The sequence below is a fragment of the Mixophyes fleayi genome, chromosome 3 (genome assembly GCF_038048845.1).
Source record: "Mixophyes fleayi isolate aMixFle1 chromosome 3, aMixFle1.hap1, whole genome shotgun sequence".
Classification (NCBI taxonomy): domain Eukaryota; kingdom Metazoa; phylum Chordata; class Amphibia; order Anura; family Limnodynastidae; genus Mixophyes; species Mixophyes fleayi.
The window spans coordinates 27312770-27340762 of record NC_134404.1 but is presented as its reverse complement, the minus strand read 5'-3'; the positions used below and the strand labels follow the sequence as shown (position 1 = coordinate 27340762).

General features: G+C 39.1%; 1 protein-coding gene across 1 annotated transcript in view; it reads right to left on the bottom strand.

Moving 5' to 3' along the window:
• LOC142143423 (cytochrome P450 2K1-like) overlaps positions 1–27257 on the bottom strand; it is a 32553-nt gene extending 5296 nt beyond the window's left edge. Inside the window, exons 1-7 of the mRNA XM_075201260.1 lie at positions 27153–27257; positions 19175–19371; positions 14129–14291; positions 11693–11842; positions 5522–5682; positions 1200–1376; positions 158–299 (exon numbers count right to left, since the gene is read on the bottom strand). Coding sequence (XP_075057361.1) covers positions 158–299; positions 1200–1376; positions 5522–5682; positions 11693–11842; positions 14129–14291; positions 19175–19357 — 976 coding nt within the window. The 5' untranslated portion in view covers positions 19358–19371; positions 27153–27257. The remainder of the gene's footprint in view (positions 1–157; positions 300–1199; positions 1377–5521; positions 5683–11692; positions 11843–14128; positions 14292–19174; positions 19372–27152) is intronic.
• Between the last annotated feature and the right edge of the window lie 736 nt (positions 27258–27993).

The window sequence follows — 27993 nt, the reverse complement described above, 5'->3', positions numbered from 1 at the left end:
CTTGAATTATGACACATAAGGACAATGAAACTATAGGATGATCATTCAGAAATAAATACATCACAGTACATAAAACTGACTAGCATAATGATACTACAGACATAGTCAACTATGAAGCAAAATGACATTCATATAGTTTTTAATACTTGTTTCTTACTTTGGATTTCAGGGTATTTCATCATTAGCAGGAGGCCCCATCGCAAAGTAGTCGATGTTGTCTCCATTCCAGCAGTAAATAGATTGTTGACCAGCCCGACTAGGTTCTTGTTGTGGAAATACAAGGTAGATTCTTGCTTTCCCTGTATAATATAAATGGGAAAATCTTTATAACCAATACAATATTTTAGACATGCAGAAATGCAACAGTGTAACAGTTATTTTACAAGTCAAATTATTGGTCAAAGAAATTCATTAAGGAATGTAGCACTTCTGCCTTACAGCACTGGTGTCATGAGTTTGATTCCTGACCATGGCCTTATCTGTGTGGAGTTTGTATGTTCTCCCCGTGTTTGCTCCAGGGTGTTCCAGTTTCCTCCCACACTCCAAAAACATACTAGTAGGTTAATTGGCTGCTATTAAAAATTGGCCTTAGTCTCTGTGTGTGTCTGTGTGTGTCTCTATGTCTCTGTGTGTGTGTGTGTGTGTTAGGGAATTTAGACTGTAAGCTCCAATATGGCAGGGACTGATGTGAGTGAGTTCTCTGTACAATGCTGTGTAATTAGTGGCGCTATATAAATAACTGATGATGTAGTTACAGTTGGGCCTTTTCATAAATAATCTTTACTGACAGCATGGCAAAGAGTTTTGCTTGAACCACACACCCCCTGAATTGATTCAGATCTATTCATGCCACACACATTCAATAAGGAATTTGCCCATGGAAAGCATCATATTGATGGGTAAGTTAGTTAAGCAACATTTTCAAAACTGGTTCAGCAACATTTGCTTCATTTTACATCTGACCGCAAAATGTTGTAGACTTCGCCTAAAGAATTTGGCCTGAACTGTTCCCAATCCAAGCCTAACCCAACCATACAGCATAATGAATTGACCATCATTATCCCAGCTCTAATCTATAAATACAGCAAAATGCAAATTTCTAAGAGTTTTGCAACATTTTTGCTCATCTCTAGAGCAAATGCAAAAAAAACCTAAATACAAACTACTATATCAAAGGAGATAAAAAGTTCAATGCATACCTCTTGTTGCTTTGCAAGAAATGATTCAATGAGATTCCTCTGATCATTTATGTCCAATTCTTTCTCCTGTTTTATAAATGTCTCTTTTAGAAATTCCTGCATCTTGTTGCTGTTTTCAATAAATTTTCTGTGACTCCCAGGTAGCCAGTCGATCAGTGAGGGATAACTATCATACAACTTAAGATGAAAATAAAATAAAAATTATTATTTTAAAACATAGAACATTATGTGAAATATGAAGATATGAGAAAGTTACATTGTAAACAAAGCACAAAACTTAATGAAAGTGATACTAAATGTAGCATGGTTTCTTACATTTTGTAAAATATATGTGTGATAAGACCGTCACTCCAAGGCCAGTTCGACAGAACAGGAAAGGATTTTTTGCGGACACAGGGGTAAGCAATAGAAAAGGAACAGGAAGTACTGGACAGCTGGAAGTCCGGACATGTCAGAAAAGCATGGAAGGGGTTAATTTCAAGAGGGACTGGGTGCTATCCTAGGTCTGGCGATTGCCTTCCACAGGACTGGCCCAGACATTTTGGTATGGACACAGCAGGGAATAAACTGTGGAAGGACTGCTCACCTCCACTCCCACTCCAATCCCCTGGTCCAGCACACACCAATGTTCAAGAAGGGATTTGCCAGGGGAGGGGAAAATACAGTGAGAATTTGACACTGGATATAAGGAGCCACTCAATGGGAAGTAAGGGTTGTTCGTGCTGTGGATTGTTTCCTGAAAGGTGCAAGGCTGACCAGTGTTGAGTTTCTGTTCTCTACCAGCAGACCCGGTGATCAACGCTGCCCTGTGTCCTAGAAACAGGATGCTGTTGGGACTCGTCATCGCCTCAATCTATTGGGAGATACTTGCCAGGTTCTGGATTTATTGGGGCACCCACATGAGTGGGGTTACTGATACTCAGAGCCCCACCAGGACAGTTGGCTAAGCAGCCAGGAATTGCAAGATTTCAAGTACCCCTGGATACTCCCTGCTAACAGAATCTTTTGGCTATGGAACTTTTGAGTGGCTAATGTGGGTGAGAAACCTTGCTGGGACTCATATTGACTCTGGTGATCCACTGATCTGTTGTTTAAAGTATGCACCTATATATTCTGTTGTGTTGTAGTGTAAATAGTAAAGGATATTTTTCATTCTTTTGTTCTCCTCCTTGTCTGTGTGATTCCTGTACCTAAGGGGGCCGGGTAACCTAGTGAACTTCAGTTCTAACAACCCAGATTCCTCACAATATGTATGTAGAATTTATCTATATCTCTAATCAGTTCATGCTGACATATCTAAAAAAAAACATTGCCATGTATATAAACTATTCTGTTGTGAAACACACAATTCTTGCTTATACTTCGTTCACACTGCCGCTCCAGCAATATCCCGGGTGTCACAGAGCATCCCAGCTCATCAGACTCCATTAACACTGTAACTTGGAACCGGGAAATTCCTGGGTCGACCTCGTTCATACTGAACCCGGGTCTGCCCTGGCAATAAGTGTGAATCATCACAAGAGGAGCTTTTATTGACTGACAAAAATGAGGTCATTTAAAGGTCATTTAACTTACCTAATCCCCCTAATCAGCTCCTTTTTGTGAGACCCGGGTTAAAAAACACGGATCACACCGTTCAGACTGCAGGCTACCCAGGACTAACCTGGGAATAAATCTGCAAAAGTCCCGGGTCTTATTCCCAGGTCATCAGACCCGGGTAGATGCAGGGACCCCCGTTCACACAAAGCCAAGACCCGGGTTGTTGGGGAGAGCCCCTACAATATCCCGTGTTTTTAGTGCGTTGTGCACAGTGTATTAGACACCCTTACAAGAGTACAACTGTTTTCAGACACTCTTAAAAAAATACATTTTTATTATACTCTTTAACTCAATGGTTGAAGAGGGAGTGTATATGTTGGTATGCCATACCGCCTCTTCTGCTTCTGCCTTTATTGTAAAACTATCAAATGCCATTCACTTATATTTTACATATCGCCACTTATAAATATTGACTTTGACCACTACTTTGACTAATATATGCAAGTTCATTTTACCCATTAATTAACCCAGGTGTCTTCAAACACTGATATATTATTTTTTATTATTATTATTATTATTGTTACGAACACACTCCCAGCAGCTGTGACTTTGGGGTGTCTGCTGTATGAGGTCACACACAATTCCAGCCTGCAGTCTCTCTTTACCTATCACACAGGTTTTAGACCTACTGAATCACCCTCAGACAGTGCTCACACATCACATACTTCAGGTTTGCCACCACCTATTGAATACGGGCAATAGGATCCCAATATACTGTCCCACACTGGCACACAAGGCATCTAGCTGCTCACAGACTAGCAAGACCCACACCACAAAGGGTTAACTCTTCACACCTCCAGACTGTTACAAAAATGCAATTGCAAGCACACAATCAAATGTTAATCAAATGTATCAAGGGTTTGAAAGGATTAACTTGGTTGAGTTATTTTTTTTATAACAGGCTAATGGATTCGTTAGAATATCAAGAAAGCAACAAATTAAATCATAGATTTAATATACAAAAGTACAAAAGTACAGGGCATACAGATATAAAAAATAATTAATAAACAATTAATAGATTGAAATAACATACACAAGCAAAGCAGTTTAAAATAAAAGGGGTTACCTTCAGAGTAGAACTTACATGAATTGGCCAAGGGAAATAGGCTTGGAAAATGGACAGTTTATCAATGTGAATTGATTTCCCAAAAATTCTGACAATTTGCTATAACTGATCTCAGTTTTTTAAAGACACTTCCATACTTCCACACCTATCCAAGCCCCCAGGGGTTGTGTCTGTGATATTAGTTTCAACCACCATTTACATGTTGCCTGATTTACTACCCAATTCTACTATGTGACCTAATTTTTCTGTGGAGCGTCTCACAGACCCAATTTCATTATTAATAAATTCCTTATGAATTTGTCCATCTTTTGATTCCAAACATGATGGAATTATGACAATGTGACATACCTTTTCCAAAGATATGTGATTATAACTGTTCCCGGATACCGCCAGTACCTGACATTCATAAACCTGGTGTGATTTCTGCTCCTCAGTATGGAGTAGCACCCAGATTTTACAATATATGAACTATGAAGACATTTTCCTGTGAAGCACATATTTCTATATATCTTTATAGACAGTCTTCAAATGTTGTCTTTGTCCACAAGGATCTCACCTAGGCATATGTCTCTGTCATTTGCTATTAGTGATTCATTGTGTTTACACTACTTATTGAAAGGAAGTCAATTAGGAAGTGAAATACATGATCAAAAACAATGGATGTTTGTGATCTGCATATCTTAAGCAGGCCTCCTTAACCTAAATACCTCCTACTGGGCTAATTTAATTGATTTGAAAATCAGATTCACCTCTATGTATCAATGCAATATTTTTTTGGGCCCTGACATTTAATTTTCTATTTCATTATATCATATTTATGCTCTCATCCTGACAGTTATTATTATGATTATTATTATTATTATTAGTAGTAGTAGTAGTAGTAGTAGTATTGTATTAACATTTTGCATAGCATACAAAAATGAATGAAGTTCAGATGTTTTAGACACTTTAATGTGACTAAAGTAGCTATCTGTAATGCATTTACTAGAAGCATAGAAGTGTAAGAACCATTAAAACAATCAGACTCTATTTATATGCACCACTGACTTTCGACAAACAGGGATATACTTAAAATGTGCAGTTTGAGGTCTCTGAGCACTGGAACTGAGAAAAATATAGTAGTGAAAATTTTGTTTGGGGGTTGTAAACTTGAAATTTGTACCACTTACACCATCACTTCTCCTGGTATTGTACATAATAATTGCATAATAAAGGGATTATTAAAATGGTATAGGATACAGCAGGCATGGTGAATTTATAGACAAAATGGGAATACCATTTTATACATAATTTTACACTTGTAACAAATAGATCTTGCTTAGGATACTGTACTTGAAGCTGGTATGAAACTTACATCCTGTATCTACACGGACTCCACAGTTCAAGCCCCCAGCTATTGTCACTATACTGGGAATGTGGACTAAGTATTTCTAAAGCTGGGAAAGTAGACATGCTATCTCCTAGGCAAATACACCAACTTAAAAGGGATGTACACACAACCTTACCAATGCATTCCCTATTAACTGCAATTGAACTTGTCTGAACTTGTTTCTTTTAAAATTGCAACAATGATCATATTATTAACTGGAGGAAACTGAAGTTAAGAAAAATACATTGGACATCTTTAAAATCCATCTGACAGAGTGATAATACTTACCCTGACCATAGGGCTTCCCAGGATCCTGATATTTTCAGTAATTAAATTCATTAGCCTCAGTATGTTTGGATCCCCATATTCAAATCTATGACCGAGTAGTATGGACACGATTATATTGGCAACAGCAGCGTTAATGATGGTCAAATTATTAAAAGCCTTTCCTGTAAAAAACACAAATATAGACTGCTACATTTAAAATGATCAATATTAGTAGTGAAAAAAGGAAAAAATGCATGAATAAGAATATAAAGTATCATAATACATGAATACGTTTATAAACAGCTTTGAAAGATATCAATAACTGTATGAACTAGTCAAAGATAATATAACTACTCTGTCAATGACAGTCATACCACAAAGTGACAAAGATAAACTGTTACACATCACATCTGTTCATACAGATTCTATTTTATATATATATATATATATATATATATATATATATATATCCACACACACACAGACAGACTAACACACGCCACTAGACATTTATATTATAGATATATACATGTATATATATATATATATATATATATCTATAATATAAATGTCTAGTGGCATGTGTTAGTCTGTCTGTGTGTGTGTGGAAAAAATAAAACCAAGCTGCAGCGCCACCTGCTGGGCGGAGTTATACACTGACCTACTAAATTCTTAGTGTGTGTGTAAAAAAAAAATTCAGAAAGGGCTGAAATTTGGTATACTAAGATGTTTTTAATTTGTTAATTTAATTTGTTAATTGTTAAAAGTGTTTATAAAGATTTAAAAAATATATATATATTTCTTGAAGGAGAAGTGACAGTTGGGAGTGGTTGGTGGTTGCCGGGGGTGACAGTGGGGAGTGGTTGGTGGTTGCCGGGGGTGACAGTGGGGAGTGGTTGGTGGTTGAGGCCTGGGCTATGGCTCAAATGCATGACAAGAACCTTTTTAACACCTTAAGTAGCTTGATTTGACTAGAATGCATGAGTATTACTGATTTTTTATGTATACTTGGTGCAATAAAAGTTTTTTACTTGAGATAATGCAATATTAGCTTTCATATTCTTTTCTGGGCACCTGCCACAAGGAGATTATAAAGAATACGGGACTCGGATTGAAGTGAGGACAATTGTATTCTATTACTGAATTATATTGGTTCAAGACTAATATCTTGCAAGTTTAAACCCAAAAGGGGTCAAGACCCCATCACGTGATGTTATTGTTGAAGCACTTAACATACACCGGAGCATTTGGGTATTCACTGGTTTTTATGAATTTGATGTTTCATGTTACGCTATGAGGTGATTTTCTCTCTTCATTTTTTTATGCAATCATATCCATGGAGAGGAGTTGGCTGTATACTTACAATTCACATTCTTATACTTAGCTAACCCTCATTAGTATACCAGGTATGCCTAATCTTTTGATCTCATACAGGTGCTTCAACAAACACCCATTAGTTACAAACACTTGATCAAACATACAAAATAAGAAATAATATAATATCTATTTGAAACACATTGAAATGATTTTTAAAAAACAATCATAAAAATGTATATCATAAATTAAAATTACATTAAAAAAATGTGCCATATTGTCAGTCTAGCATTCCAAAAACAAGACTAATCATTTCAGCCTTTCATGAATGTAAACAATCATATATATAGTGAGTATATTAATGCATAAACATTAATTGAGACTACAAAAGTTTTATAGATACATATTTCCATTAAAGCATAAATAAGAATAAACCATTAACTCACATTCATATTTAACCATAACTATTAGGTTTATATAAAAAATGCAAGAAAAGTACGGATTCTCTACTAATCCGTACTACTAAAAGTACGGATATAACTAATATACCGATTCATGATTGAGACAAAAGCAATTTGTCATGAACAGACTTGCTCTGAAGGTCTTACCTGCCGGTATTGGTGCTGCTAAGCTAGAAGACGTGCAGGTCGCTGCCCTCCCAGTTAGCTACCACTAGGCGAACTAGCGTAGTCGTGCAGTCCAAAGGTCAAACCGTGCGGGCAATACAGGTACCCAAGGAGTAGGCAGGAGCAGAGTCAGAAAGCCAAAGGGTCAAAGCCAGGAAAAAAAATGGGTCCAGAGGGAGATCCAAAAGAGTAGTCAGGCAGAACCGGGTCAGAATCCAATGCAATCAGGTATACACAGGGAACTGACAAAGTGCTGGAGTCTAAGGACCTAGATACTTTGGCACCCTAGTGTTGCCAGAGTCTGTTTTAAATACACAAGGGCTGCCCGTCATTGGTGGACGTGGGATCGGTGGTCAGCTGTTCTGATCTCCGACAGGAAGCACTGGTGGCCCGAACTTCCAGCCGGGAATCGGAAGTAACGTCCCGTTGCCAAACAATGGGGCGCCCAGGAAACAGAGGAGGTGACTGTTCCCGCCACCTAGTGTGTGTGCAGGGACGGCGCCTGACACAATTTGTCTGACTGAATGTATATCTATCCACATCAAATTGTCTCACATAAAACATGAGTACTGACGTGTATTGAACTTGAAATGTATCCATATCAAGTTTGTCCATGAAAAAAACCCACAGACTGGTCAGCTGGTAGCTGAGATCGTAAGCACAAAGATCAGAAAGTATGTTTAATCCGATCATTGACTATAAACATCACAAAAAGATGATGTAAACCTTAACTTAAATGGCTAGGACCGAACCTAGCCAGCAGGAAAAGAAAGAGTATATATAATGTATTCATCGGATACCTATTAGATTCTATGTATATCGATATTGAGTGCTAACATGCACATAACTTGGTCTAAGCTCCTGAACCTAATTAGAATAAGTGACTCAAATGAAAGGAGTATTTTCACAACCCTCATTAAGTCCCACCGGTGCAAAGGTGTTTAAGTTAAAAATACAAGAAATTTTACGTTGTGACAGCTTAACTAACCAATCCCTTCCCCTTATATCCATGCCGATATGTTCAATGGCTTTAAATCTGAGTATGAAAGATCAGCATTATGATTTTTACAAAAATGTTGAGGGATACTATGGTTGTCAACTTTATTAATAATATTTTGCACATGTTCAAAAATGCATATTTTCAAAGACCTCTAAGTTTTTCCAACATTTTTTTATATTGCTATCACATTCTATCAGATAAACCACATGAGTGGTATTGCAATTTATGAATGAGTTTATAATCCTACACTTCTTTGTATTAGAACCTTCAAACATTTTATTCTTCTTATGTATAAAACGGCAGGCCTCACAACGACCACATGGATACAAACCTTTTACGGTATTTAACCAATTTTAATTCCTGTTATGATGATTTGTATTGGTATCTTGAAGACAGCTAGGGACTAAACATTTTTATGATATTTGGTTTTGTAAAGATGGTCATTGGTTTGTTGGTAAATATAAAGATAATAAAGGATCCACTCATAATAGTGACCAATGTTTTTCCAGAATTCTATTGTTTTCCTTTCCTGCTATATAATAAACGGACATTTTATTTTTTCTTCATTATTTTCTTTTTTACTTTGTAATAATTTTGCTCTATTTAAAGCCTTAACTTTTTCCAAACTAGCTGATATTACTCCTTCAGGACACCCTCGTTTTCTGAAACTGTTTGAATAATATAGCTGACTGTTTCTCACATAGTTACAGATATGTACAACTCAAAATATACATTCAAGGTTACAAATTTGCTATGGGCCTCATTTAATATGGATATAACTTTCAAGTGCGCAATGAAATTTTGATTTACTATGCATTCTCAGTAAAACAGCATGAAATTTCAAGAACCATACAATGTACACTTGTTCCAATTTGTCTGGAGAGAAGGATAGGAGAAGTACAGTATTCAGAATAAACCACATCTCCAGTTACACTTTAACAGGTGTATCGCGTCCGGAATTTCAACATCTGTTACAAAGATAAGTTCTGCTGCAAGTCATGTTCTGCACTGATCTATACAGTGTTAAATAAATTATTAATTAAAAACCTAGCCAAAGCCCCCCTCACCAGAGGTGCATTGAGTTAAGAGCTCATAGCTCCCGCTACTGAGCTGGTAACAAAAGAAGAGCGCCTGCCCTAAGAAGACCGGACTTGTGCTGATAGATCTGGGGATCCTGTCAACACACCTGGGTAGTAGGTGGTGGAGTAAGATGAGAAAAGTGCTAAAAGATTGTATTTTAGTATGTAACGCTACAGACTACAGTACACTACAGAGCATAAATATTTAAGCAAGCTAAGGTAACCAGCAAGGAGTGAATGAAGCTAACAGCATAAAAAAGCCACCATTGACTGATCCCAACAGCGGATCAATTAAGCCCTCGGGGCACTGGTAATCTGTGTCTAGCATCTGAGTTAGAGAATGTCAAAGCTAAACAATTTAAATGGGTTGAGAAGCAATGGAGCACCTGAGTAAACCAATGTTCCTATCCCAGCCTTTGCCCACAATCCTGACACAAGGAACATGATCTTGCAGCTGGAATAATCTAGTTATAACCATATATGTAGCCTCTGCTCTCCATGTACCTCAAAGCTACTAGTGTGGCAGAACTTGCTGAAAAAGTTAATGCTAACTATGATAGAAATGTGTCAGAACACATAGTGCTTTGTAGCTTACTGTGTATGGGGCTGTGTACCCACAGACCATCAGAGTGCCCATGCTGACCCCTGTCCAGCGCTGAAAGCACCTACAATGGACACATGAGCGGCAGAATTGGACTATGGAGCAACAGAAGGAGGCCTGGTCTGATGAATCTCTTTTCTTTTACATAATGTGGGCGGTCGGGGGTGTGTGCATCATTTACCTGTGGAAGAGATGGCACCAGGATGCACTATGGGAAGAAGGTAAGCTGGCGGAGGCACTCTGATGCTCTAGGCAATGTTATGCTGGAAAATCTTGCACCCTATCATTCATGTATATGTTAATTTGACACATATCACCTAGCAAAACTTTTTTGCAGACCAAATACACCCCTTCATGGCAACAGTATTCCCTGATGGCAGTGGCCTCTTTCAGCAGGATAATGCACCCTGCCACACTAAAAAATGGTTCAGGAATGGTTTGAAAAACATGACAAGAAGTTCAAAGTGTTGGCCTCCAAATTCCCCAGATCTTAATCCCTTCGGGCACCAGTGGGATGTTTGGAAAAACAATTCCGAGCAGTGGAGGCCCCACTTTGCAATGTACATGATTTAAAGGACCTACTGCTAACAATTTGGTGGCATATAGCACAGGACACCTTCTGAGGTCTTATGGTGTCCATGCCTCGATGGGTCAGAGGTGTTTTTTTAGCACGAGTAGCACCTACACAATATTGGGCAGATGGTTTTTATGTTGTGGTTGAATGACGTATGTAGTCCTACAGTCTCTCTATCTTGTCGGTGCCCTCTGAGCCAATTGCCTGGCACTGCAATATTTTGTCCTGACTCTACGAACTCTCGCAATGATCTGCTCTCCTTTCTGGCAGGCTCAATGGCTGTATTTATACTTCATTATGCGCTTCTGTGGCTCTTCAGGCTATAGTGATGTTCCCAGCAATGACCATGCCTACCTCCTCTCCGATCTCACTCTATCTCCTTCTCCTCTCTCTTTGATGCCAATCTTCTATATTTTGTCAGGCTCTGATGTACTTGTCTAGTCCTTCCGTCTCTAAGGCAGAGCTGGATGGCTCCCTACTAGTGATGTCTCACTTAATTCCCCGAACCCAGCCCTCTTTTACAGAAGATCGCTGGGTCTGGAGATTGCACATAATTGATTTGAACAGAAACAATCTAAAATAAAAGCTGATTTCATTCAAATCACTGGAAATAACACTAGTTGCTCATACTGTATACCTCAACAGTTAGACCACTTCTTGGGGTAAAGTATTTTGCTTGTGTCTACAAGATGGACATAACAGAACATGAGAGGTTCAGATATTGGCAATTTTATTAATTAAGGGAACTGAGAACTGAGAAAATGACTGGAGAAAAGGATGCCATAAATATGAACTAATTAGTATATAGAACTCTGCAGGTGACAAGGCAATATGGTTGGCGAAAGCAAGGTTTCCCCATCAGTATTAAAGGAATTCTTCAGTGTGTCATATTCATACCACGGAATTCTTTATCAAGGGAGATGGTGTGTATGTATATATAAATAAATGCATCAAAATGGTTAAAGTGGTATTCGAGAGAATGAATAGCAAACACTCACCTTTATAAGATCTAAATGTCTGCATTAAACTTTCACATTCATCATTGATCTTGTTTTCTATGCTTTTCTTCCCCATTCCATAATCTCGCAATGTTGAAAGAGCAAATCGTCTCATCACTTTCCAGTTCTCGCCATGAGAAAAGATAACACCTAAACAGAATGAATGCATTACACGTATTTTTACTACATTTATAATGGAAAATATTGATGCTTAGATATAAAGTAAAATAGCATTTGCACCAGCAACTGAATGCCACAATTTTCCATCACCCCACCTCCAGGTCCTAGTCCATAAATAACCTTACCCATACCTACTCTCCATTCTCCTGAATACCTTGCGTCAACGTATATCTCTTTTAGAGCTGTAGCTATTATTATACACATATTTGTAAATTCCATCTTGAAAATAAATATGTCATTAATCTATAATATGCCCATGGTATCTGTATCACTCTAAAATGCATGGTTGGTAGGTATGGAGGAGCCTGGAGTGACATCTGTCATTCAGTGACATCCAACTATGAAATGTGGCAAACACAGTTGCATATCTACTGGACTAGTATGTGAAGTAGAACCTTTCAACTGCTCCGTTCTGTAGTGTCTGCGGTCAGAGGGGATCTTAATGAACTCTCTGCTGTGTGATTTATTACATGTAAAGCATTTGAAGTCCCAGAAATTCATGCATGTGAGATGACATTCTAATCCTTCAAAATGAAATTCTGCTGAGATGGGAAGGGAACTCTTGTGTTCCTTTCCTGACTGTGCAGAAAATGAAGCTCAGATCGGTGTGCAGTGGAGGAAAATGAGAATCCAATCGGTTTTAAGTAAGTAAGGAGAGATCAGGGGTGTCCCTCCCTCGAAACATTGTGAACCCCATCAAAACTTTGCTATGTGGCCCCCGGAGTTCTAATTATGCTCCCGTGCAGAAACGTTCACCTACGATAGTCCATATCATGCATTACAGAATCACTAAACAGTATGTGGCATGCCCTTGTCTGACCATAAACAAGCTGCCTTTAGAACTAAACTACCACTTTCAGAGAAATTTAAAGAGATTGCCACTGATCGCCCACTATTCATATCAAATCCCTATTACCTGCTAGCAAAAGCAGTAATTGTTAGTAAAAGCAAGGTTCAAATGGTGTTTGAAGTAGGAGACATTTACAACAGACATTCCTAATGCACTGTAGCACTTGTCTATTACCCAGAGAAATTTAACTTATACAGGATTCCTTTACAGATAGCAAGGCAGTGATGTAATTTCTAAACTAGTGCAGTAACAGTGAATATGTATGCTTCGGAATAATAGATTTAATATAATCCACTTATTTGAAAGTTGAACTGTCATTTCAGGGGGTGTAACTAGTATGCATTAGCACCATAGAAATATTTTTATGGAACCAACATTTCTAGGGAGAAATATTTTCAAACCCCTCTCCTCTCATTTACTATACCAGGCTGCCAACCTGCCTCCTCTTACCATCTGGTGCTCTGCTGCACTCCACTTTGCACTTCCTACTCAAAGAGGAATTTAATTTTGGAATCCTAGAAGGTCAACTTGTTCATATGCCAATTCTGGGCTTTCCAATGCCTTTCGGTGTAGGTAATCACACAGCATGGAGAGCTTTAAACTCCTTGCAGAATGTGGACACTGCACCATACTCTCACTCAGAAGAGATTGCAGAGGGGATCAGGACCTGGAACAGCATGGATGGCATCTGCACAAGGCCACCTCAGCTGCTGCGACCTGTTGCAGCTGCTACCCCTGCTACCCTGGTAATGACGGTTATCTGTGCATTAAAGCGACACACTCATCATCATCATTAACATCTATTTATATAGCGGCACCAAATTTCATAACACTTTGCAATTGGGAACTCAAATATGTTTTGACATGTGAATTTTAACCTCACAGCCATGATCTCTAGGATTATTGTACAAGTATGTTTAGTTAGTGGTTTCATTAGTGTTTTTAAAATGGTTAAATGCATTCCTCTGCTTTCCAGCCTTTGCTGTATGAATATGGTTAATTTCTAGTGGGACAAATCAATGTGTACAAATTAATTTTTCAATTTATTGAGATCACCCATGAGCTATATGAGCTCAGCAGTAATTCTCGAAGAAAATTATTAGCAAAATAGGGCTTTACAATTGGTTAAGACAGTTGTCAAAAGGTCAGGCCAGTGAAAATTTTCATTCAACCTGTTCACTTCTAGCTGTAAAATGTTTAACATTTCCCCAGCATATATTTAACTATTATTATATATAATATGGCTTCATATCAGTAGTATCTGTGTTTTGCCATTTTTTAAATGCATGTGAGCTGGGACTGGAATTTCCATTCATTCAGCAGGGTTTATTTTTCTTAGATGCACTTTTAATATGTTTAATAAAGGCATCCAATCAGTTTTTTTTTTTATGTTTCAAAATAGTTACCATCTCCCCTTGATGTTTTAGTGACCATTAGTGAATCAGGTCTTTCAGAAAATTCTTCTGCATAGTTGATTAGAGCATCTTTTACAGTGTCATAACCACACAAGATGACCATCTTTTTTAACCCAAATTGGACACTGAATACCGACCCGTACTTCTTCGCCAACTGTAAAAACAGTAAAGAATAGAATCAACAAACCATTCAAAGAATAATTACAAACCATTCTAAGCTATGAAATTGGCTTTCATTTCCCACGATCAGCCCATCCATGCTTTCTCTGTCACAAATGTTGATAACTGCCTCCATCCACTGTGGAATGGTCCAACTCAAATGTGAGGTTTGAGCTGTTCTTGTCAAGTTTTCACTCAAGCTTCACATGCCAGTTGCCACTTCCCACATGAGTGGGGACAGACCACACAAAACAAAGTGGAGCCCATTCAATTCAATGCAAAATGCCAACCGGCATCACAACAATGTCCATCTGTGCACATTTCCGGGTACTACAGCACCCCAACTTCACAGATTTTCCTGTGCACCTCTATAGGATGCGGGTAAAATTCTGTGATATTGCACTGCTGCGTAGAGCCTTTTCACTCATTCTGGGGGCACTCCATGGCGCATCTCAGTTAAGTGTATTGGTCCCAGTGAGTCTTGATAGCATAAATAGGCTGAGTGTATATTTATAAAATGGTCTTGAGTGAAACTTATAAACATCCAATGTAATGTGATATACATTATTAAATTGATCAATTAATAAATTAATCAGTATTAATGAATGATTTTAGAGGATTAACTGTTCATTTAAATAAAGCTTATTAAATAAACACTTTGGGATCATTATTGTTAAAAATAGCATATGGCACATCAACATAATATTATTAAAAAAGAGTTTTAAAAGATCTGAAGTTTTAATGGAGCAATAAAACGTGTTAATTTTGGATTGAAATAAAGACACTTTTAAAGAAATGTACACAAAAACATTTGTCATTGATAGCTGTGATTTGGGCAAGAAAATCATGATTTCAACATATGTGTTTAATAGCATAATGATTTATTTGTTCCATTAAATATTTATTAACATTGCTCAATGTTGAAAATATGGACTCAAAACATTGTAAACAATCAGATATTTAATTGTATTGTCTTAAACTAGACAGATAAAAGCTATTGCTGATTGGTTGTTGGGGTTTAGTACATATTTGCACCTCTGTGCAATTTTATCCTGAAATTGTGAAAACATTATGAGATTTTACTATCAGTGATGTGATATTTCTCACTTAAAGGAATATATATAAGTACAAATCCCACATTTCAAAGTAAAATGCTGGAGAAGCTGATATTTTATTATTCAATAATATTTCTGAAACTATTGCTGTAGAAAAGGGAATGTATAGATACTTTTTTTGTTATATTCCTTCCTGTCTTAGAGTAGTAGAATCGGATTCACTACTGGCAGCTATAGAATTCCCCAATGCAGCCCTACCCAACTCTGAGGCATCATTTTCTGTTGGCTATGAAATATTCTATGTCAGCGCCTTAGTTTCAACTCCTGCATGCATTAATATCTGTGTTTTCCCATGCATGCTTTTGCATATTTTTGCATATTTTTGGAGGCTTTTATGGGAATAACTTGATCTTGGCTATCACTATTCACACAGTGGTCGAAGTGGAAATTTAAAAGTTGCAGTATGGAACATATAAGGGAATGTCCAGGGGCCTGGGGGCCACCCAGATTCCAGATAAGCTTCAGGCAAATTGATCCTTTGAATACATTTTAGATGTTTTAACATTGTATAGTAAAACACAAATACAGATTAAATAATGCAAGGCTGTAGTCTCTGTGTCCACCTGCTCCATCATTTCCCTTTCACCTTCTCCAGTGTCCCTTCAACTTTCCCTGATGTGTCCATTTATCCCCCCCATCCCCTTAAATCTCTCTCATGTCTCACTGTAACTTGACCAGTCAAAATTTAAGTGAATGATCAAGGTCCGCCTAGGGAATTTGGTCTCAATTAATGTTAGATCCTTTTTTTAACACTTCTCCTCTGCCCAAATTTTTGTCTGCATAATCCCAACCACCATTCTTGCCTGTGTCTCGTCTCTGGTCCCATTCTCCCCTCCTCTTTTTTCTGAACATTCTGTTCAAAGCAATAAATCAATGACAAAGCAGATCAGTACAATGGCAAAGTATAACAGTGAGTATAACAGTGGAGATGTAAGAGCAGAAAAACAATGGCAGTGGAAAATGAAACAGTGTCAGGAGAGGGGAGAAGAGACTGAGGTAGCCATGGAGGAGATGGAGAGCAGGCTCAGCGAGAAAGGGTAGGTAGGAGAAAGGGTAAGAGACAAGGACAGAAAGTGGTAAAATAAAGGGAAGGAAACAGAGACAGAGGAGTGTAGAAGGGGCTGCAACAATGATGATGTGACTAGATTAGACTGTTTAAAGAGAGTTGGATTGCTTCTACACAGGTGAATCACTGGAACACACCAATGGGTAATCCAAAGGAGAGTGTCTGAAGGAGGCTCAGGTGTGGTGGAGGCCGCAAACCGCTACTGGAGAATAGTGGAGGGTGTCGGCACTGGAAAAATGAAACAGAGACGAGAGACTCCAAGGTCAGGAGACAGTCTGTTGAGTAGCAGACAGCGTGCAAAAAAAATGGCATGCAGAAGTGGCAGGCTGTGGTCAGGACAGTCCACAGCAGTAAAGTGGCTTAAGGTGGTGGAGTATGCTGCAACAGTGGTGGCGCAAGCCTGGCGGCAGTCTTGCGGAGCAGGACTGGAGAAGACCTGGGGTGTGGTTGGTCTTTCAGGCAGCTGAATCCACATGGTGCCAGCAAGTCTGGCCCATGTAGTAGGATGGAGCAGGTGAGGGTTAAGGTCCTTGAAGTCAGAGATGTGCTGTCACAGGGGATACAGGAGGCACAATCAACTAGATCTCATCCTTTCCTATCGGCGAAGTGGGTTGTGGTTAAGTGTCCTTGTTAGGTGGAGTATGGTTCCTGGTAGAACAGCAATAGACTGACTATTGAGTGGAGATGAAGTCCTGGTATGACATACCGCCATATACCAGCCCATTTCGACCACAGGTCTGTGGTTAATTCTTTATTGAGAAATAGAGTAGTTCAATATACTATATAATTCAGTAGCATCAAAACTGAATATATTTAACCATAAACACAGAAAATGGTTACTCTAATGCTAACATTACTATTTGTGACATATTAATGGGTATTACTATCGTGTATGCTACTAGCAAACTGCTAGTATTGTTGGCATATTAATGGGCTGTTTCCATAATATAAGTTTAAATGAAAGTATGACCACTTACTTTCATGATCATTTCATTATTTTTCTCCTTGTATATCCTTGCACATATTGGTAGTGCCTACTTTGCTTCCACTAGCCGATACTCTACACAGAATGAGTCACTAGAATAACGAAGGCTCGTCTGGCAGAATGGAGAGCATCAAGAGAAAGGTGATGAAGAAGCCACACATCTATGTGGTCATACCTTCTACATATAAAGTGCAGAAAGCAGGGCCTGAGATTAAAACCGAGCCTGAGAAACCGAAAGAAGATCACCGCCAGCTGTACTGGGCAACCATGGCAGGGGAAGATGAGCAGGTGGTGTTCACATTAAGAGTTCAGTAGATCTTTGGAGTCAGAAATTAAGCGATGAGGGTTGTCCAAAGGAAAACGTCCTTTCTATACTCGAGAAACAGATTTTGAATGTTTCAGAAGCAAGGAAACTCTCAAGATACTGGGAGTGTTTATTTTGTCTTGAGCAGCAGGATGGGCAGCTGGATAAAGTTATTGCAATACGTGAGGAGGCCGTGTCTGCAGGGGTGCACAGCCACTAGAGGAACTGGGAAGCATTCTTACAGATACTTTGAAGAAGTTGAAGGCTAAGTCTGAAGAAAACATGAAAACAGAAAGTGAGAAAGAGGAAGTTGTTCCACTTGAAGATTACAAGGTTGAAATGAAGTATGAGCCCACAGATACTGCTGTAAATGAGAAGAAAAAGAGAAGCAAGAGAAGAGCTTTGAAACTTGAATTAAAGAGCCCGTCCACACCATAGAAACTATAAATGAATGAAGGAGAATTCAGCATCAACAGTTATAAATTCTTAACATCTGTTAGGTGCTCATGCCACCTGGAGAGCAAATACTACATCTTTCCAGACATGTTGAAAGACCATGATACCTGTATTGCTGGTATTTCTCAACTCGACGATCTGGAGGACCCAGAGATATGTCCAAAAACTTACATCTTCGAAAAAAATTATGCACTTAAAGAAATTACTCAAAAAGTGCAATTAAAAAAAAAAGCAAACTGCACAGACCATAGACTGACTAACTTGGACTTTGTTGTACCATTTGTCTCAATAGTTGATTTTAATATTTCATGGACCTTTGCACAACACACTAACAATTATCATGTCTGTTATGTTTTATATTTGTACTGCAGAAATGTTTTCAAGTCTACAAGATACTTACAGTGGAGGTCACCATTGTGTTGGAAACAACTCTGCTGCGATCTGCCTCCGCGGATTGTTCCGCAGACACATCACAGCACTTTGCGCAAAGTGAATTCTAATTAGGCTAAATTCATATAGGGCTGTTTACTCACCTTGAATTTAGTAACAAAATATGCACTAAACTACATATTTTAATTAGCAATTACCTTGTATTTGTCTAGTTCATCTAAGATAATAAAAGTAAATGTCTGATTGGTATTTATTAGTACAAATTTTTAAACTAGATAAATGTAAGTTAGTGTGCCTATATTCGCCATATGGTGGACATCATTTAAATTTAAAGGGGGTTCAATTATTTTATTTTGGTGAGGATCTTTAAGCTCTATTTGAAATCCTGTTGCAGCAACAAGGGTGATCTATATACTGTATGAGTGCAAGGACCCAAATAAATGGTTGGGGTCACTCATCAAAGTACTATTGTTGGGAAGGAAGGGGATTTTGTAAAGATGCTAACTAAAGTAGATTCCCACTTTAAATGATTTCATAGAATTACGTAGAAGTACTGTATTACCTCTATAAATGTATTATGGGGTTTTGCCATGTCGATGATGTGCATATTTCCAATGATCGGTAAAGGCGTTGGTCCAGGGGGGAAATTTTTGCAAGTGTCTTGTTTCCGATTGTTAAAAACATTGGCCAAAAATAGTATGACAACAATAGACACAAGAAATGTGATGGGGTCGATGGTAATCATGTCTTCTGTAAAATCTAGAGAAGGAAAAAAAAGATAGTTATTTTAGAGAAAAACAAATTCTTTAAAATCCAAATACAGAACAAACCATGGTCAACAAAAATCTCTCTCCCATCCTGCTATGGTTTTGACATCTGTGAGAAACAGAGGGAACTTCAAGATTGGCCCATGTGGATGGCACAAGAATGTAGCTAGTCTATAATACTTCATTCTCCAGGGTTCAACATATATCCTTACACAAGCTATCTTCTATGTGGAGCTTTATTATAAGTGAGTGTTTCACATGGTCACAGTAACAAGTGTTGGATACAATAGATCTTGTTAGATGTGTATATTAAAATACACATGTTGTATAACAGATATATGTTCATTATACGTGGCAATGCCACTTGGTACAAAGACATGCAGTATATTTATAAGATGCAAGTGTAATATAGACACATATCATGATTGCCCACCAGCTGCAATGCCCATCATGCACCTCTAATCATGCCACACTCATGAAGAATATGATGTAGGTGAACGAATGTGGAGCCCTCTGGAACATCATAGTTACTTAGACAAACTTCACAGTATTAATGTAGTTGGAAAAGCAAATTGTCACGACTGATAATGGGTACCTGCTGTTGTTGGCGCAACTCAGAGGAAGGCGCGGAGTCTAACGTGCCACTGGTATTCACCAGGAACCCCCGCAAGGAAGTATGGACTCCGCTACAGGGACACGCAGGTCGCGGTCCTTCCTAGAGTCCACAGCGAGATACAAGGAGGTGTCAGACAGGCTGGGTCAGCAACGTTCAGGAAAATCCAGAAGAATGGTGAGGCAAGCCGGGTCGGTAACTTTCAGGGAGAACAGTACAAAGGCAGAATCCAAATAGAGGTGGTCAAACGGTCCGGGTCAAAAGGTCACAAGCAGCACGAGGATAGTCAGGAACAAATATAGCAACTGGTAAACACAAACGCTGGAGGCAGGAAGACCTGATACTCTGGCACTGGTGAGAGGGCTGGAAGAGGTTTAAATACTGTGGTAACCCAATCAGAATCAGCGCTGCAGCGCTGTCATACCTGCCGCCGGGAATCCTGTTCATAGCGTCCCGTTGCCTAGCAACGGGGCGCGTCATCACACCCAGAGGTCGGACGGCAGGGGAATCCGGAAGTGATGCGTCTGGTTGCTAGGCAACCAGACGCGCTGTCAGCAGACAGGCGGCCGTGCGGAACGACGCCTGACACAAATGTTCCATCTATAGGTAAAGATCCATTATAAATATATGTTTTTAGAATATCAAGCTCTCAACTCATGTTCACTCTTCTCAGAGCATTTTCTTCTTGTGATACCTAAATTGGAAATTATTGGTTTCTCTCTGGCATTCTACAGAATATTTATTTCCCTGTTCCCACCACAGTTTAAAATCTACATATTGCTGTAGTTGCAAAAGAGTTCTCACACCAGTTTTCATGTGTATTGTATCACTGCATATATACAGGATGTCATTTATGAAGTGCTAAGTGGCAACTTTGCAGCATATATACAACTTTGGAGCAACTGTGTGCCACAATTTGCACAACTGGGTCTAGACTTAAGCAGGGGAACAGCCGTTTGTACAGGTAGAACAGAGGACTTGAGAGGGTGGTTCTTTATTATAGGGATTGAATTTATTTATGTTACTCATTTGAATTAAGAAAGAAGATGAGTATTGTGATCAATTAAACTTTATTTGAAAATTGTGTGTCTCTATTTTTTTCCACGTTTTTGGTATAATTCTTGTTAATTACCCCAGCCACCACAGCCTGGGGGAACAGGAAGAGCCACAGTTATTTTCAGCAATGGGCTGGTAATCTATTGAGGGGATTGATGTTTTAGTGTCCTCCCCTCCTCATTAAAGTACTAGCCCAGTGTGGATTACTTTTAACTAAGGATGAGCGCACTCGGATTCCTGGAATCTGAGCCCCCCCGAACATTGCGGATCCGAGTCAGATCCAAGCACTGTCCGGGTATTCCACTGTCCGGGTATTCCCGCTGATTCCGAAAATGAGGCTCTGAGTCATAATCCCGGTGTCGGATCTCGCGATACTCGGAACCTTTAAATTCCCCGCTTGCCGCCGCCATCTTCACTCGGGCATTGATCAGAGAAGAGGGAGGGTGTGTTAGGTGGTCCTCTGTCCTGCTATTTCTCGTGCTGTGCTGTGCTGCGCTGTGCTGTGCTGTGCTCTGTCCTGCTGAGTCCAGTGGTGCTTTTGGCAGTGCTCTGTCCTGCTGAGTCCAGTGGTGCATCAGTCCAGTGCTCTGTCCTTGCTGAGTCCAGCGGTGCATTTTGTCCTGTGCTTTGTTCTGCAAAGTGCATATTTCTTTCAAAAGTATTAAAAATTCTTCCATAAAAAGAAAAAAAAAGAAAAATTCTACCAAAATCCTTTAAAATTAATATAAAAAAAAAAAAATCAAAAAAGTCCTTGCTGAGTCCAGTGGTGCATCAGTCCAGTGCTGTGTCTTTGCTGAGTCCAATGGTGCATCAGTCCAGTGCTCTGTCCTTGCTGAGTCCAGTGGTGCATCAGTCCAGTGCTCTGTCCTTGCTGAGTCCAGCGGTGCATTTTGTCCTGTACTTTGTTCTGCAAAGTGCATATTTCTTTCAAAAGTATTAAAAATTCTTCCATAAAAAGAAAAAAAATGAAAAATTCTACCAAAATCCTTTTAAATTAATATAAAAAAAAAAATCAAAAAAGTCATTGCTGAGTCCAGTGGTGCATCAGTCCAGTGCTGTGTCCTTGCTGAGTCCAGTGGTGCATCAGTCCAGTGCTCTGTCGTTGCTGAGTCCAGCGGTGCATTTTGTCCTGTGCTTTATTCTGCAAAGTGCATATTTCTTTCAAAAGTATTAAAAATTCTTCCATAAAAAGAAAAAAAAAGAAAAATTCTACAAAAATCCTTTTAAAAAAACAAAAAAAAAAAACAAAAAAGTCCTTGCTGAGTCCAGTGGTGCATCAGTCCAGTGCTCTGTCCTTGCTGAGGCCAGTGGTGCATCAGTCCAGTGCTCTGTCCTTGCTGAGTCCAGTGGTGCATCAGTCCAGTGCTCTGTCCTTGCTGAGTTCAGTGGTGCATCAGTCCATAAACTGAGGGAAATAATCTCTCAGTGGCTTAACCCACTTAGACTCTCCTGGGGATTTGTGGTGTCAGACAACGCCAGTAACATTGTGCGGGCATTACATATGTGCAGGGCCGCCGAGAGGGGGGGGGAGCGGGTACTAATTACCCGGGCCCGGCATGTCAGGGGGCCCGGCCCGGGCCCTTGCGCTGCTGATTTTTTTTTAATTTTTTAATTTTTTTTTTCCAAACGTTTTTTTTCCTTTCCTTTTTTTTTTTTTTTTTTTTTTGGCGGGGGGGGGGGGGGGTGGGGGGGGGCTCGGTCGTTGGTGGGGGGAGCAGGCTAGTTTAAAAAAAAAAAAAAACATACTCACCTGATCGCGGAGCCGGCATCCCTCCTCTCTGCTGCTCTGTGCTCTATTCAGACTGTCTGAATGCTGGGTGTGATGTCATCATGTCATGCCCAGCATTCAGTCAGTCTGGAGCAATGGAGCACAGAGCAGCAGAGAAGACCAAGAGAGGAGAAAAGGTAAGTGAAGGGAGGAAAACGAGGGGGGCACAGAGGGGTTAAAAAACGGGGGGGGGGGGGGCAGCATGACAGAGGGGTTAAAAAATGAGGGGGAGCACAGAGGGGTTAAAAAACGGGAAAGCAGCATGTCAAAGGGGTTAAAAACGGGGAAGCAGCATGTCAGAGGGGTTAAAAAATGAGGGGGAGCACAGAGGGGTTAAAAAACGGGAAAGCAGCATGTCAGAGGGGTTAAAAAATGAGTGGGGGCACAGAGGGGTTAAAAAATGGGAAAGCAGCATGTCAGAGGGGTTAAAAATTGAGGGGGGAGCACAGAGGGGTTAAAAAACGGGAAAGCAGCATGTCAGAGGGGTTAAAAAATGAGGGGGAGCACAGAGGGGTTAAAAAATGGGAAAGCAGCATGTCAGAGGGGTTAAAAAATGAGTGGGGGCACAGAGGGGTTAAAAAATGGGAAAGCAGCATGTCAGAGGGGTTAAAAATTGAGGGGGGAGCACAGAGGGGTTAAAAAACGGGAAAGCAGCATGTCAGAGGGGTTAAAAAATGAGAGGGGCACAGATGGGTTAAAAAATGGGAAAGCAGCATGTCAGAGGGGTTAAAAATTGAGGGGGGAGCACAGAGGGGTTAAAAAATGGGAAAGCAGCATGACAGAGGGGGTGAAAAAATGAGAGGGGCACAGATGGGTTAAAAAACGGGGCAGTATGGCACAGTGGGGTTAATAAACAGGGGTCAGCATGGCACAGTGGGGTTAAAAAATGGTGGGCAGCATGACACAGTGGGGTTACAAAGGGGGGGGGGAGGCATGGCACAGTGGGATTGAAAAAAGGGGGGGAGCAGCATAGTATAGTCTGATGAAGGGGAGCCAGATGAAGGGGGCAAAAACAGCATGGAGGGCACAGTGTGATCATAAGGCATGGCGATGATGAAGGGGCACATTATTGTAATATTGGAGCTGGAGGAAGGCCTAATTATTAATCGTGGGTGCTATTGATTTAACGCTGGGGCTGGCTGTAATTTTCTAAATGTAGCCATTTTTTTTTCAAAATAGGTCCTTCAACATTTCTGGATCCGGACAAGCCACAACTAAAGAAAGCAGCAGCCACAGGTGGAGAAAGTGAGAAGAACAGGTAGGAGAGAGCAGCACAGTGTGTGAAATGTTGTGATTCTAGTAGGGACAATACCAATTTTTGGTGAATGTTGTGTCCAATGTAAGGTGTAGGCCAAGACTGAACTGTTTGTGTACACACTGCATTGTTTGTATACTACCCTGTGGTGGTAGATGTCCTGAAAGTCAGGAGTGCTTAAACATATGTGACGCTCCGGCGAATTGAGAGCCTAGTGGTTTTTATGTTAGCCACGCCCCAATGGCACGTTTGCCACGCCCCCAAATGCATGACCGCACCTCCCAAAATTTTTGCACTGCCGTTTGGCTAGCCACGCCCCTGAATATATGACCATATACCTAATTTTTTTTGCGCCGCCGTAAGGCGGCGCAAAAAAATTTTGGGGCTTACTTCACTATGAGGGGGGCCCCATGAATTTGTTGTACCCGGGCCCTGAATTCTTCTTGGCAGCCCTGCATATGTGCAATTTCCTTTGTGGCTCCATTATCCAAATTAAAAGGATTTTTACCTGTTGGTGTAATGATGTTATAAACACTACACTTGAAAGCTTGAGCCTTTAAATGAAAAAGGTCACTCTTCATTGCAGGAAGATTTGCAACAGGCACAGTTCCTTCATTGTAAAGTATATTAAGCATTTTAATTAGCTATTATTTTTTTTGTATTTGCATTAGTTAGTAGTTACTATTTCTATCATCTCTTCTTGAGTGTAAACTGTAACTCTCCCTATGACATCATATTGTTGCAATGATTCAAGAGCATCCCATGTGGTTAACTATGGTATTGCATGACAGAGTTATCCAAGGTTTTGTGTTTAATTTGAACATTACTCGTATAGAAACTGTACAGCACAGGCTGCGTGATGGCAAAAGAATTGCACAGCATTAAAAGAGAATTTGACACTTGCTTTATTTGAATAGAGCCAGAAAATTGCCATGGGACTGCAATTCTGCTCAATAAAAAGTCAACAAACTAAAGAAACAGACACATTTCTTATATAGCTAACTGCCTATACATCCCCTTTAAAGGAGAGTTATCAACTTAACCAAGTTAGCAACTTCTGCATATCACACTGGACTAGAAAAATAGCCAACAAACTTTGGAGATAATTTAATGACATGGTGCGGATAGCAATGAACCCAGGTGCAGAATAGTGCCCGAGAATGCCACTCTAGCCTCTTGGGACACCATCACCAGGGCCCTGTAGTGGCTGTACTCATTATACCATCTGTAGTTCTGTTCCTATTGTAACCTATAGCAACCAATATGACATCAGATTAACATTCCGTCTTTGTACCTGCTTTGCTGTAGCTCTACAATCCCCTTTGGACTTCTTACCTCATTTCTCCTCCATCCTCTTCTACTTTCCCAAACATATTCAACAACTTACAAAGTTTCCTTCTCCATCCCTGGAATACCTTCCACAGTGATGTCCCACGTTGAATGTTCCCCAGGCAACAACTGTCCATCTTATTTGTCTTTTCACATATGGTACTTAGTGACAATTCAGGCATAGTAGAAGAGGAGAAAGCTTGTGAGACACAGGAAGATGGAACATGGTGCTGGGCTTTAGGAGGAGTTTCAATCAGCAACCTTCATTCAGGAAAGGGGAAGATGGACAAGAGCGCAAGGCAGGGTTTCTATTACAAATCTTGGGGCTCTGATTGCTTGACAAGCAGCCCTCCTATTTTCCTACATACTAGTATTTAGCACATTGCCTCTTTTCTGTGAGAGTAATCTATAGTACATACCACTTACTGCACATCAACAGATACATTTTCTTAAATCAAAATGAGAACTTATTTAAGAAGAATTCCAGTGAAAGTCAAAGTAAAAACTTAATTAAATTTGATTTTAATATTTGTCAACACAAAATCCATGTATCTCTCATGTATCTCCAAATTCCCAGTTCATGTATTTAAGATTCCTATAGAAACAATCTTTAGGATTAGATTTATAAGAAATTCTAAAAAGGAAAAAGAGAGGTATTGCCCATAGAAACCAATCAAATTCTAGCTATTATTTATCTGGAAAAATATTAGCTAAAATCTGATTGGTTGCTGAGAGTAGTACCACCACTGCATCTGAACGAATAAAACACAATAATAATAATATATGCAAAACCTTATGTAGATAATATTTGCAACAATGAATTATGATGTCACTAGTTATGATCACTGAGTTCTCAGGTCATCACTTTAGTGTTTTTGGGGAATTACTTCTTTACATCATTACACGTGTTCTTATGATCTGTATTAAAGCCCTAATCCTGCAGCCTTGTAAATTTAGCTGGACACGGAACTTCTTGGTGATTGTTAATATCCTGATAATTTATTATTACCTTGCAAGAAATATCATAGCATTAATCCTGTCATTTCTTTTAAGCTATAATATCAACTGCAATCCCTGCACTTTTATACTTAATGAACTAAATCATTAATGCATCTCCTTTCAAAATGACAGCAAGAAATAATAAGGATTTGCTTTTATTGAACAAAATAAACCTAAAACACTGTTTAATACATTTATATATGAGTGTATGTATGCTTGCAGACAAATGATCATAGATGATAGCTTTCTAAACATATGCAGCTACAAATGATCATTTGCACTTTTACTGTATTTTAGTATACTGTACACAAATGGAATGCATATGCTTATGTTTATCTACATATGAAATGCTGTGTGCAAATGAAATGAGGTAAGTAGTCCAGCTGAGTGAGATGGAGACGAGGAAGGATCACTAACTATATCCTATATCAGATATAAACTGAATAATGCATAGTTTTCTACACTGAACTTCATGAATACAAAAAGTGAGTTAAATTGATAGAAATCAGATGAGGGAAAATCAGTAATGAGAGAGACAGGGTCCTGTTCTAGAACTGTCTCTTTTAAAGAGAGACCAATTTGAGGTACACAGCTCTAGCAAAGAAACAGAAGGTAAATTGGTATATAATAATAATAATAATAATAATAATAATAATAATAATAATATATAATATATTTGTTTTCCAATCACATCATAGATTCAAAGAAAAGCTGTCAGCTCTTTATGAAGAGATTTAGGCTTTAGTTTCTTACTTTGAGCACTGTACAGCGTAGAGAGTATACAGTGAGCTGGTCTGGTATCTCCTCCTCTGTCCTCCTGTACAGAATCAGTTGCTTTTAAACACTGGTAGAATATTTAAGCCTTTTTTTTACCTCACCTGTTGATATCTGATGGCTGTTAATATTTCAACTGCTATTCCCTTATGACCACTGTTACAATAAACACAGTCTCTACGTTGCCTAGACAATGTTAAGCTATTGCCAGTTTTGCAACTAAAAAGTAGGAAATTATTTGGGGGTTCCACAAAAAACATGGAGTATAGTCACTTATTTATCAAGTGCATTGACTGTAAAATAATTTGAAGAGACTATATACTTTTAGACTCTGTTTCAAAAGCCACTGATATATATACTCAGTAGAGATGAGCAGTTCAGTTCAGATTGGTTGAAATCCTACAAGATCCGATGTTGGGAATCCGAGTGAAAACGAGTTGTGGCTTGGTTTCACGTGCCAAACTTGAATCTCAAAACAAAACAAAACATAATTTTTAGGAAAAATATTTTGAAAAAAATCACAAATATATATATATATATATATATATATATATATATATATATATATAGTCCTCCCTCATTTTCTCAAGTGCCATTTTTCAACAGATAACATGCAGGGAGGAGGTTAGCTGCGGTACTCTGCTCTGAACATAGCATTCAGGGTGAACGAAGGATATAGAAAGCAATAGAATTGTGCCATTATTGTAAAGCAGTTCTGTAGAGATTAATCAGCTAGAATAATTTGCTAATCAATTGCTTTTAATTTAAATCTTTCAGAGACTTTACACAGACTAGTGGCTACTGGTTGTTGTTAATGCAT